The following is a 13,009-nucleotide window of genomic DNA, read 5'->3' as shown; positions in this document are numbered from 1 at the left end:
TCCCAACCCTCCGATTTGAATGTTAGAGGGTTGATCACTTGATCCTAACCTTCTATAGATCTGAGGGTTAGGATCAACCTATTGAAATGATTTTGGGGCAACACCTATTTAGCTTGTGGGCCATCTAATGGACGGTTTGGATCATCCCACGGTGCCGGCCATACCGCCCTCCCGCGGGCCGCGCGGGTCACCTAAATTCTGACCCGAAAAAATGTGGGTCATTTCCTCACCCGACCCGTGTGACCCGCACCTGCATCACCCGCGGGTTGACCCGGCCCGACCCACCCATTTGCCAGGTCTAGTGGCATTGGAGAATTGCTTCATTAGGGAGCAACCTCCACAGGCCCACATTTACAAGGTGGGCCCAACTTTGAGTCGAGCGCTGGATATAAAATGGCCCGCAAATCACTACAAATCGGATATCATCCCTATATTCAATCAAATGTGTGGACCGTTCATCTATATAGCATTTTTTGACGGTCCACGTCCACATTTGTTAGGATTATCTGATTCCTGTTCATTCGAGATCCAAATATCAATTAGATGGACGGTCCGGATCAGCCAAAGGCGGGTGCCCCTCTATTATATATGTGTCTCATTGTGTTACGATGTGTGATGAAGTTAAAGGCGTGAAGGCATCCCACTTTATGACACCATGATCCATTATATACATCTAGTGGTCCCACCGTGGAGATGATGGTAGTCGCTTAAAGACAACATTTTAACAAATAATCCAGACCATCCATCGACAAATGGAGACTTAAGCTGGAAAACGGTAAGATGGTGTGATTAAAGAGATTTTTGGGCTATGCCATTTCAGTGCCGAGGTCTACAGTATCATACAATACTTTTGTACAATCATGCTTTCAATATTTTCCTAAACCGCATCACTGATCAATGTCAATATTGTATAACAGGTGCGCTCGTGTTTACTTTTGGGGAATTAGGGTTGAGCCTTTACGATAAAATTAGGTCGGGTCGACCTTGTTTACAATTCATTTTTTAGCAAAAGCTTGACCCGACCCAAATTGCGGCCCCTAAATAACTTAAAATACATTGAAAATGAATAAAGGGGAAAGCCTGAGTTGTCATGCCCACAACTGCACAAGGTCCAAGTTAGTTAAAACCTTATTCTATACTATATGGAAAATGTTTTCGAAATTGGGCTCTCTTTCATGGCCAGCGTTGGTTGCATCCGATCACCAAAGATTGCTTGGCAGTGTTGATTGGGGCTGATTCTGATATCTATTAAAGAATAATAATAGTAATAATAAACAAACAGTTCCATGGTACAGTGGTAAGGACATTAGACTCTGAATCCAATAACCCGAGTTCAAATATAGAAGAACCCTTATCAGTTGAGGGGTTGAGCCTCTAGCTCACCCCTATGGAGAAGATTTTTGGGCACAACCATGAATGGTTTAGATCATCTAAATATGTGGGCCCATCATACTTTATATTTATTCATGTGTGACCCACAAGTTCCATCCTCAAAACGATCACAGAGCGTAGTTAGAGGATTTCGGGTCTGATTTCTTCCCACCAGAGTCTGTTTCGAATCGAGCAGAAAAAGCCTTTTGCCTCCATGGCTACGAAGTTCGTTCTCCAACTTCAACCTCTTTTTGCACTCTCCCGTTCCTCTGCCAATCGCATCATTTCCAAACCCTCTCGCCTCCCTCTCTTCGCCTCCATTTCTTCAAACATACCCCTAACCCTAGCCCAAGATGGCAATTTCACCTACGGTCCATCCCTTAAAAAAGGCCTAAAACTATCGAATCTGCACCATCTTTCTCAATCTCCTCAAAATTCCTTCACCGAAGAAGATGAAGAAGGAGAAGAAGAAGAAGAGACTGAAATCGATCGTGAGAGCTTCGCACGTGTCTTTGACATAGCTGCCATTAGAGTCCCTGCAGAGCAATGTTTTGCCCTAGAAAACCGCCTGCGAGGCCATCTCTTGAACTGGCCGCGTGTTCGTAACGTTGCTAGGGTTCCTGGTGACGAAATGGAAGAGGATTTCAAAAAAATATTGAGGCGGAAAAACGAAGAAGACGGCAATGAGAGCTTTGATTCATTGAATCGGAGGATTTACGGGAAAGCAGATGGCGAGGGCGAGCGTTTGAGCCCGGTTTTGTACAGGGAAAAGCTAACAAAGTCGTTCAATTCCCGTGGTTACTTGAATTTTAGAAATCTTGCAAGGATCTCGCGGCCAATCAAGAAGAAGAATAAGAGGGAGAATAAGGGAGGCGGATTTAGAACGACAAAGAGAATTGGGAAGAACGATTTTGCGGTTGTGGAAGTTGTTGGAGAGGGAGATGTTGATGATGATGAGGATCTGAGCGGGTTGATTGGAGAGGATTTCAAAGGCATGAGGTGGAAAGGTTCAACAAGGTTGCTGCTCTTGGACGAACGTTATGCGAAGAAAAGCATGGAAGAACTCCCTCAGGCCGTTAAGGTGGCTGTTCCAACACTGTGAGTTGCTCCTATGTTTGATGAATTGTTTAATGCGGCACAATGCATTCTTGCTTTGTTAATTCTCCGGTTTTTTCTGTTTGATATGATTTTGTTTGAATTCTGAATTGAATCGGTAGTTTTAAGCTCTGGTGGTGTTTGGGTCTGCATTATGCTGGCTGCCTTCATCTATGCTGGTTATTACGTATAAATTAGTGGCAAAGGATTGCATTCTGGCCACAACACTATTTTGTAGCACAATTCCAATATGTTTTTCTCGTATTCTAGTGCTCTTCCGATGTAGGTTCAAACGAGCAAGTTAATGAAGGTATTTATGTTATTGATTGACATAAGGCACATCATTAATGTTAATGATATTCAAATTTGGGATGGTGCTTACATTGTGATTTGCCCAGCTACCACAGTGTGAATCTGACAGTATGTGCCCATCCATCTGTTCTCTCCAGGCTTTGTTAACAGAGGACATCTTGCAACACCGTACATCAATAGCCGAGCTTGTGCAGTGTAGGCTTACCCTATTTTATGACTACTGGCAATCGAATGAGGTATTAAACATTTTTGTTCGCATTTCCTATTCAAATACTAGTGTCTAGTTTTGGAGTTCATGCTTCTCGCAGCCTGCTTAACATTTATGCATCAGCCCATTAGTGTGTTACCGTGTGTACAATCATTTATTGTGAATATTTTTTCTACAACACATACCTTTACGTGGGACTCTGATAACTAAGTTGGGTTTGGCAGGAAACATACTGGTTCTGTTCATCATTAAAGAAGAACTGTCATACACATATAATGTATGACAAAATGTACAATATATTTCATGTGCTTTTGAAAATAATAATGATGTTTTACTGTTCATTATGGCCATAAGAGAGTAGAAATGGGATAGTCCTTTTTTAGACAGGTTGCTGACAACCTATTTCATCAGAGTGGTTGTATCACATGCACACACTGTATACGGAAGGGGTCTTCTCTGAAAGGAAAAGGAAGGGAATAGATTGACCTTAGCTACTTGTCTGAAAGCCGAAGCTGGCATGCGAAGGCAAGGAAAGCTAACTAACTGCTTTGGGTACTGACGGTGACTTTTTCCTCTTCCGGGGCACGGACAGCCATTCACTCTTCCATGTCCCAAAGAAAATGATCGTAAAGTCAAGTTAATGGATCACAGTTAATAGCTATACTAGGATTGCAGATGAGAATGCTAAGTTTCCAGTGCAACTTTTGTGTGTTTCTCGAACGATATGCTGATTGTGAAGAAAATTTTTATTTTTGTATTACTGTACTTTGTTGAGGTGCAGAATCCTAACTCCTGTGTGTTACTTCCAGATATTAGAGGCCTTGCTACCCAAGGGTATTATTATTCCTACAGCTTTTGAAACAGTTGGCCACATTGCACATTTCAATCTCAGAGATGAACACCTATCTTACAAGAAACTTATTGCTCAGGTACTTAATTTATCAAATATTACTTAAATGGTAACATTATAGTGAGAGCTCAAATTTCAAAAGGTTTATCCTAGGATGCATCTTTTGACAACAGACGGTTATTTTCCTTTTCAGGTAGTCTTGGATAAGAACAAGCCAAAGATACAAACAGTTGTTAATAAGATTGATTCTATTCAAAATTATTACAGAACAATGCATCTTGAAGTTTTAGCTGGCAACCATTCCCTCGTAACTACAGTGATCGAGAGCGGAATTCGTTTCCAGGTCGACCTAGCAAGAGTGTATGTTATCTTTCTCTCCAATCAAAGAGAGGTTATATTGAGATAAATGCTTCAAAATCACCTTTTAAATAAAAAAAAGTTTCAATATTTGAGCTGATACACAAACAGAAGCAGGTTGCATGTTTTCCTATGAAGTAAAGTACAATGGATTATGTTTTCAAATTAAATATGTTTTTTACTTTTTCTGTTTCCTACATACTGAAGAGCATAATATGAGATGTTTTGGCTATTTGCTTTGTGAATGGTCGTTGTTCCAACTAGGGGTGCAACTCGGGTCGGGTTGAGGCCAACCCGAACCCGACCTGAGGAACCATTTTCTCAACCCGACCCGACCCGAGTTCAACCCGAACCAACCCGAGCTTACAAAAAAAAAAAATTTGATAAAAAATGTTGGGTTTTACTTGGGTCGGGTTGCCCAAGCCCACAACCCAAACCCGACCTGAACTGAACCCGACAGGACGGCCCGAGTTGCACCCCTAGTTCTAACCTTAAGTTCCATAAGTGGATGATGGTTGAAGTAGGCACGTGGGAATTTGTAAAGTCCAGGTTTAAATGCTTCCTGCTAGTTTGTTGCACACGAATTTATCAAATCATAGTGTAATAATAAGAACCTCTGCAGTTGTGATAGATCTTCTCATCCCTGTAAATTGCTCTGTTGAATTTGAATAGGTGTGCCAGACACTTGTGTGAAACGCATGTACTGGACACATATATTGGACATGCATTGTAGAAGCTCATGAGCTTATCTGCCCTTCTCCTGCCTCAACCTATCATACTCAGATCCTTCAAAAAGCCTGGACTATCTGAGTATTGGAAAGGGATAAAGGATAATGCTCAATTCATAGCCCCCACATAAGATGCTTTTATTCTTGCATTGGAGGTGGCACATCAGATCCTTCTGCCTTAAAGAACACACTCTAGGAACTGCATTTCTATTTAGTATCATAATGGTCTTTGACTTCAACTGAAGACTGGATGATGAAGTCTACTTCAACTGTTGTGCTACAGCCTTTCTCGTGCTTAACACAGAGACCATTATTCCTTGAAAAAACTAAATTAAGAAGAGTGCTGCTATGGAGACCGATTTGGGGACCTAGAGTGGAACCGAACAATTCCCTACACGCCACATGGCATGGGAGGGGTAGTTTTGCCATTTAAGGGGAAGAAGCCAAAAATCAAGGAGCCAAGATTGCTAACTTGTGAAGAGGCTATTAGTTCGGCTCCACTCCAGGTCCCCAAATCAGTCTCCATATCAATATTCAATTAAGAAGGATGTATTTTAAGCTACATACTGATTCATTTGTCTTTTTTATTTATATTATAGAATGTTATAGCTACTTCTGATTTTTTCTTATAGGTGTTATATAGTACTATTAGTCTAGTATTCATGCACAATTAGATTAATTCAATATTTCTTGTTGTCTCTTCTTAGTTCTTCATTATTTTCCATTATATTTTGAAATTGGTAATGACAAAAAATTTACTGATTTATTTTTTGTGATATAATTACAAACAGAAAACTGAATGAGAATTGAGAAGCCACTGAAATGATTATAAGGAGCCACCGATTCTCTTTTCTTATCTCTGCACTTTACCAGCATCTGATGGATCATTCAACCCCATGCAATCTTATTTATTCGTGGGCTCCGTCTATCAGCTGGTCTTCGTTTAGTTTAGGCATTCATATAGTGGCTTGCTCATTTAGCTAGGCATCCCAAACTTCATCTCGATCTATCTTTCAACAGTGTAGACTTTATAGACCCATTGATTATATTTTCTTAATCAAACTATAGCCTCAAGAATTAACCAACATTGGATCAGTCATCCAACCCAGATCAGTCTTAGTTATTGGTTGGTCTGGTCTGTTATCTGGTATTAGTTTAGTGATTTAGATCACTGTTTAAAAACTCCTGAGGTTTCAATATCACTGTTTAAAAATTCCCTGAGGTTTCAATCTTTGCTGAGGTCTTGTTTGATTCCGAGTTTTGCCTTGCCCTGTCAATCAAAAATTCATTTGACTTGCCCGGGTTAATGAGAAATTGACTGCATCAATAATTAATGAAAAGTTGATCACGTCAATCAGTTTCTTGTCCGAGTCGTCTCCCTTTTTCCCAGCCAGTTTTTCGTCCGAACCCGAGTTTTTATACATGGATTTAGATAGTGACTATACCTTCTGTTAAACTACCAGTTACTCCATCAGCTTAAGCTGTTGGAGAAAGGCGTTATTTATCTTTTATACTTTAACACTCCCCCGCACGTGTAGCCCACTTGGCAAACACGTGGCACATGTGGTCCCACTTTGGGCTGACCATCGCATGTGGATTTTTGCTCCAGGAGGTTTGAACTCGAGACCTTTGGCTCTGATACCATGTTAAACTACCAGTTACTCCAACAACTTAAGCTGTTGGAGAAAGGCGTTATTTATCTTTTATACTTGAACACCTTCGTTTACTTTTTTTGGTTCCTTGCGAACTATATTCCTAGATGTTTAGATTGGCAATACAGTGACACACTTGTCCTGATTTCTCCTATGCAGTTATTGGAACTCAAGGCTGGCGACTGAAAGAAAAAGGCTCGTTAACAGCTTTACAAGCAAAGATGTTGTTTGTAATTTCCTCTCTAAGCATATTTGAATCCCATAACTTAGATTTGTTGGTTTCTTTATATTCTAGTATTTGTTCCTGAGCATATCATCATGACTCTTAGTATTCCTGCTATTAAACAGGTGATGTTTTTTGTGGGGTTGGTCCAATAGCCATTTCCGCGGCAAAGAAAGTAAAGCATGTATATGCTAATGATTTAAATCCTTCTGCTGTGGAATATCTGGAAGAAAACGTTGTTCTCAACAAGCTCGAGAGAAAAATTGAGGTAATGCGCATTAACTACCAATATTCTGATAGCTCAATCTTTCGCTTAACCAACATTTATGTGAAAGTTGACTCCCTAAAACACATAATCTGTTCAAAAACTGCTGATGCCAGTACTTTAGTTAATCAGAGGGAAGTTTTTAGTAGCTTTCTGGTTTACCTATTTTTTCCTTTCAAGCAGTCATATAATTATATGGTATTAGTCTTTGGTCGTCAACGATACTTAAATGTGGCAGACCCTGTCGGGGCCCGTCTTTTCACATTCAAATATTGGTTATGATGTGAGCATGAGTTACTGTGTATGACACAAGTCTAGCTGTTACTTTCAATATTTAGGTACTGAAGATACCATTCAACGAAAAATATATAGGTACCGAAGATGGGTGCAACATATATACATCAATATTTTTTGGAATGACTAGGAACTGTCATGGGGGTTGCATGAAAGAAAAACCTAAACCCCGAAGATGGTTGCCATGTTTGTCAAATGCACGTATATCTGGGTTTCATGAAAGAAAAACCTAAAGCTCATTCTTTTCACTTTTTTTTACAATTTCTGACTATTCTCAACCATTTCGTCCGGGATTAAGGGATCTATGACCACATCCTAGTAAACTTTACTTGAAAAACAGAAATTGAAGCATGAATTGATAGATTGAAGGCAAATCAATGGATTTTGGGATTTTTTTATTTGAGGCAAATGATCTAAATTTCACCCCCTTTTCGGTATCATTTGTAAATCATCAAAAACATGATTTGTTCATTAAGTATGCATGCTTTTGGAGACATTTGAGGGTTAGTTTCGGTCATTTTCATATTTCACCATTTATTGTTTTTTTTTTTTTTTTGGTTTGTTTTTTTTTTTTTCTATTTTATTCCAGCCTTTAATGTTTGATGCCTTTAATGTTTAATGCTTTTAATTGAGGGTAGATCAATGAAATTATGCATCTATTTGGGTTTTTATGTTTTCAATGCATCTATTTGGGTTTTTATTCCAGCCTTCGATGTCTGCTTGTAAACCAATTTCCTATAGAATGCAAGAACTAGAAATTAAAAAACAATTACCCTAGAGATTTGTGAAACAAAATCTCAAAAATCATTAATAATAAAAGTTAACTTTTTTTTCAAAAAAAAAAAAAAAAGTTTAACAGGAATCGTGGTAGGAATCATGCATGAATCATATTTTTGGACCTTATGAAAAAAAAGAAAAAGAAAAACGAAAAAGAAAATTATAGGCCTATCAATCAGTATGCCTGGTTCGTATCCGTCTGAGCATTGGCCAACTGGTAGGATTGAACCTTTGATATCAGGTGACTTGCACTTCTGATGGATATTTCATTATTTCCTCAGTATTGCTGATGCTCAGTTACATTTGTCTTTTTTACTGTACAGTCGTTATTTCTGTTGAAATTTTAACTTTCTGGGATTGCAGTGCTAATAAATTTGTTCATCACCTCTCAGGTATTTAACATGGATGGTAGGAGGTTCATCAATGCTATATTTGCGAGCCAAAGAGTAGAACCTATCTCACAAGTGGTTATGAATTTGCCGAATGATGCTGTAGAGTATCTTGGTTCGTATATTCTAGTCCTATTATGCTTTTAAATTTCCAATACAGCATTCATACTTTTTCTTACCGAGAAGTTGGAATTTATTCTTTTATTTAGCTGTTTTCTAACTTATCAAGAAGAACCGTGTTAAAAGGCTGAAGTTGTCCTCGTGAATGGGGTGGTCATGTCCCCACCATATTTGTTGCACACTTGTATACTGATCAGTGCTGGATCTAGTTGGACCCCACAAATCTAGTGCATTGTCATGAGATTTTCGTTCTGCTTGGGATCAGAGCCCACTGTGTCACCTGATGGTGGTCCATCAGAAGTGGTCCAGATCACCCAACATCTCTGTCCCTTGATATAAATATGATCTAGCATTGTAATAAACGTGTTATAGAAAATTGTGGACTCATAGGGCACTGCTAAAAACATCAACCCTCTGACTGCAATGGAGGGGTCCTATATTTTTCTACCCAAGCGACCATGGAGGTATAAATTGAACATCTTTACATCTGAAGAGAATCGGGACTCAAAAAATTCAGTTGATCTCTTGAGATGAATTCCTAGATTATTGCTTTCTGAGTATATAACCTGCTATTTTTTTGTAAAAGGTTTTGATGAATCATGGCCACAATTTTCTTAAAGCGTCAACTAATCTCTCTATTTTCTAATGTTCTTGTGTAGACTCATTCAGGGGCATATTTAGAAGAAAATCCAAGGCTAAGATGATTGATTCATCCTTGCCGAAGATTCATGTCTATGGATTCTCCAAGGCTCAAGATCCCGAATTCGATTTTCATGAGGTACGTTCCGTCCCTACTTTACTTTTGCCTTTTTCTTTCTCTCTCTTTTTGGTTTCTTCTAATTGCGTAGTTCGCTTTACATTACAGAGGATAAGAAATGCACTCTCTGAGACGGCTGTGGATGTTGAGATGCATAGAGTTAGGCTCGTCGCTCCTGGAAAATGGATGCTGTGTGCATCATTTGTCCTTCCAGAAATTGTTGCTTTCGCAAAAGACAGGTAAAAATTGGAGTATCTTCAAATGTACCTTTGTAATTATTGGTGATTGGTAGCTCTAGTTGCATGTTGAAGATTACCATTAGAAATGGGCAAGTCAATTGAATGCAATCCATGTTCTCTCTAGAGGGTTAAAGGTAAATATTTCTGAAAGTTGCTACTTTTTTTACACATGAAAAAAATAACTTGAACCAGCCATATTCAATTTTTACTTAGATGAACCTTCAATTTGTGCTAATATCCTTCTAAATTAACCACAATCATATCGCTTTCCTCTAAGACGTGAAAAGGAAAAAAATCCCAAAGAAAAAACTGTCATATTTTTTTTTCTTGCAAACCAAACAGGGCCTAGAAGCAGAGATGTATTCTGACCACCTCCAAAAGAAAGAAGGAATCCGCAAGATGGGATGGAGCCATATAAGTCACGCCATTGGAATGCCAATTAAGAAGGATTATTAATCTTCCCTAAAAACGCCTCCTCGGATAAGTTCGCTTGCCTGGTGACGGTTATATGCTTCTATCCTCTTTTGTTTAGAATAATTAATTATAATAGAACTTCAATAACCTGGAGATGGAAAGTTTTTGTCTACCTTATTGTTTCAAGTAAATTCTTCCAATACTTTTACTTTCTTGTTGCTATAGTTTTATGCGAATTTCTAATTAGCAGTCATTGTGTTGGCGGACCTCACGTTAATCTATAGCTGTCGACCTCCATTTCAGTTCGTTTTGGATTTTGTGTCCAAAACTGATTATTGGATTCAAAATTGCATTTAATTTTTAGTCAAATAATCAGTTTTGGACTCAAAATCGATTGTAAAAGTTTTGTTACGGGAGACTTTTCTCAGCCTTACCACTGCCTACTTACTTATCTCCACTCATACTGCACGTAGTGATACAATTCTTCAATAATTGAAAAGTTATAGAAATACACCGAATTTTCAATGCCCCGTTATAAAATTTAAAATTCTCACATTTTTGGATTAACTGAAAAATGAATCTGCGAATAATCCATAATTTTCTTAAATATTATTTTATAATGACGTGAGAAAGACAAGATTATATTAAAAAAAAAGGCAGACCAAGTTTAAGAGAACAAATCCCAAGATGCCAAAAAAGAAGCAAGATAAAGAAAGTTTTAAACTTGAGTAGAAGCTATTTGCTGGTTTTATGCTGAGTTACCAACTTGGCTACGGTATGGTTATTCTATTTTTTAACTGAGATTTTATGTGCTGTGCAGGGAAAGTTGTATTTTTTCAAAAAAAGTACAGTGAGCTCAATTTATAAGTTGATCTAAACCGTTCATTTGTTGGACCACAACGTAAATAGGCTGCATCCAGTAAATCATCTCCAATCTACAGAGCTTTCTATAATGATTGGTTGGTTAGGATCATCCTATGGAGATGTTCTACCTATTTACGTTGTGGCCCAAAAATGAACTGTTTGGATCATCCTATAAAGTGGGCCCCACTGTAATTTTTTGAAAAATACTGGACTTCAGGGCTACACAAGCTAGCATATTAAAACTCTTGTTTAAGGTTCCCAAGTAACAAGATCAAATTTATTGATTTTAAGGACTCGAAGTCCAGAAAAAAAGACAAGTAGGTGAGAAAGAAGGCAACAACCTAACATTTTCTAAAACGAGAGAGAAAGGTAGAACTTTCCACTAGCCCTTTATGTCGTTGTCGAAAGTTCTGCCTCTCTCTCTTTCTCTCTCATAACAAAGGAAATGGGCCTCTGAATCTATCTGCTATGCTTTTTTCTGGTCCCCACTTCATCTGAGATTTTCCCGTATCACAGATCAAAGCAGGTTTTAAAACTCCTGTTGGCTCTTTTACTATTCTTCCAAAAGGTTATATTCTGTGCAAAACTTGCAAAAAGGTAAGAAGGAACAGCTACCCAGAAATCTATAATCTTCATACCCAAACAGAGAGTCACAAATTCTTCTCAGGCCCAAAATGATTACTATGTCCTTTGTTTAGCAGAAATCTTTTGTAAAGTCTCCATTAATGTAGTATTGAAATCGGGGAGGGAAGGCGTCTCGGGTATTGTTGAGTACAATGTCATGGCAGCCCCCTAAGAAAAGAGGACCAGTGAGTTATAAAATAATAATCGAGTGCCAATAACAAACTAAGGAGTTGTGGATATCACCCACACCGATATACTAATGTCTTCTTTGGATGGTAAGAAACGGCTACTTATATTGGCACAACCATACTTTAATAATTACAAAAACTCAGCTTGTCTTTTCTTTTCAATCGGCTTAAGAGAGGTTTTTGGGAACTATAATAACCTTCGACAGTTGTTTAAATAACAAAATACGGCAAATGATATCAGCTTTGAGAACTGTAATATCCTTCTGAAAGCCCTTTTAAATACTAAATCACAAGATGCTTTTGCATAGGGGTGTAAATGGATTTTCGGAAATTCGATTACCGTTCGCATCCGAATCCGTTTAAAGCGAATCCGTTTCAAGCGGTTATTATCTGAATCCGTTTATGAGATATCCGGCTCTTAGCGGATGCGAATCTGGTAAATGGTATATCCGATCCGTTTAACATCCGAATCCGAGAAGTAAATCTTTTTTATTTATTATTAATAATATCATTAATATTTATTTTTAGTAATAACACACTATATTTTGTTTCTATAAGAAAAGTGAATATTCTTTTTAGAAAAAAAAAATATAAAAAAAAAAATAGCCCAAACCCATTCCATCAAAATAGCCCAAACTCATTCCATCATATAAAAAAAAAAAAAAGGAAAAACCCAAAGACCACTACCAACACTATCATCCATCCCCATCACCTCCCTCTCTCTCTCTCTGCCTTTGTTTTAAAAGGAAGAAGATGATCTCATATATTTTAGGGTTTGAGAGTTAATTTTGTGAAGAAAATGTTGAGGTCTAGTTTTAAGGTTTGAAAAATTCATTCGAGTAAGTACGAGAAAAAAGATGAAGTGCTGCAGTAAAATGTTCGAATTTACCGGATAAACGGATACGGATAATATCCGAATTCGAACAATATCCGACGGATACGAATTCGGTAATAGATATTAAATATCCGTCGAATCCGAATTCGGATAGTGTATACTGTAATCGAATTCGGATATAGCCATATCCGCTCCGAATTTGATATCATTTTCCTAAAATACAGCATAAGTTAGTGCAATTATAAAAACACAGTTGAGCAAATATCAGTAGCCTAAAGAAGAAGAAAAAAAAGCGTAGGAAATTTTAATAATATTTTCCCTGCAGTCCAAACAAGGACTTGGATTAGTGAAGTAGAAAAAATAGAATTAAATGAGAACCACCAGAGAGATAATCATCTTCCCATTTGTATCCTTTTGAGGTAAAAATTCAAAGAGAGGGTATCCTTA

General features: G+C 37.9%; 1 protein-coding gene across 1 annotated transcript; it reads left to right on the top strand.

The window, feature by feature from the left end:
• Positions 1–1,474: 1,474 nt before the first annotated feature.
• Positions 1,475–10,259, top strand: LOC143892991 (Met-10+ like family protein). The gene is made up of 10 exons (XM_077397913.1): positions 1,475–2,452; positions 2,916–3,014; positions 3,796–3,915; positions 4,030–4,196; positions 6,733–6,803; positions 6,922–7,064; positions 8,525–8,636; positions 9,301–9,419; positions 9,507–9,637; positions 9,980–10,259. The coding sequence occupies exons 1-10, from the start codon at positions 1,586–1,588 to the stop codon at positions 9,984–9,986; spliced, it is 1,836 nt and encodes a 611-aa protein (XP_077254028.1). The 5' UTR covers positions 1,475–1,585; the 3' UTR covers positions 9,987–10,259.
• The last annotated feature ends 2,750 nt before the right edge of the window (positions 10,260–13,009 follow it).

Source organism: Tasmannia lanceolata, unplaced genomic scaffold (genome assembly GCF_043159265.1).
Source record: "Tasmannia lanceolata isolate RefF3 unplaced genomic scaffold, GAP_Taslan_0.1 ptg000015l, whole genome shotgun sequence".
Lineage (NCBI taxonomy): Eukaryota > Viridiplantae > Streptophyta > Magnoliopsida > Canellales > Winteraceae > Tasmannia > Tasmannia lanceolata.
This window is presented reverse-complemented; position numbering and strand designations above follow the sequence as displayed.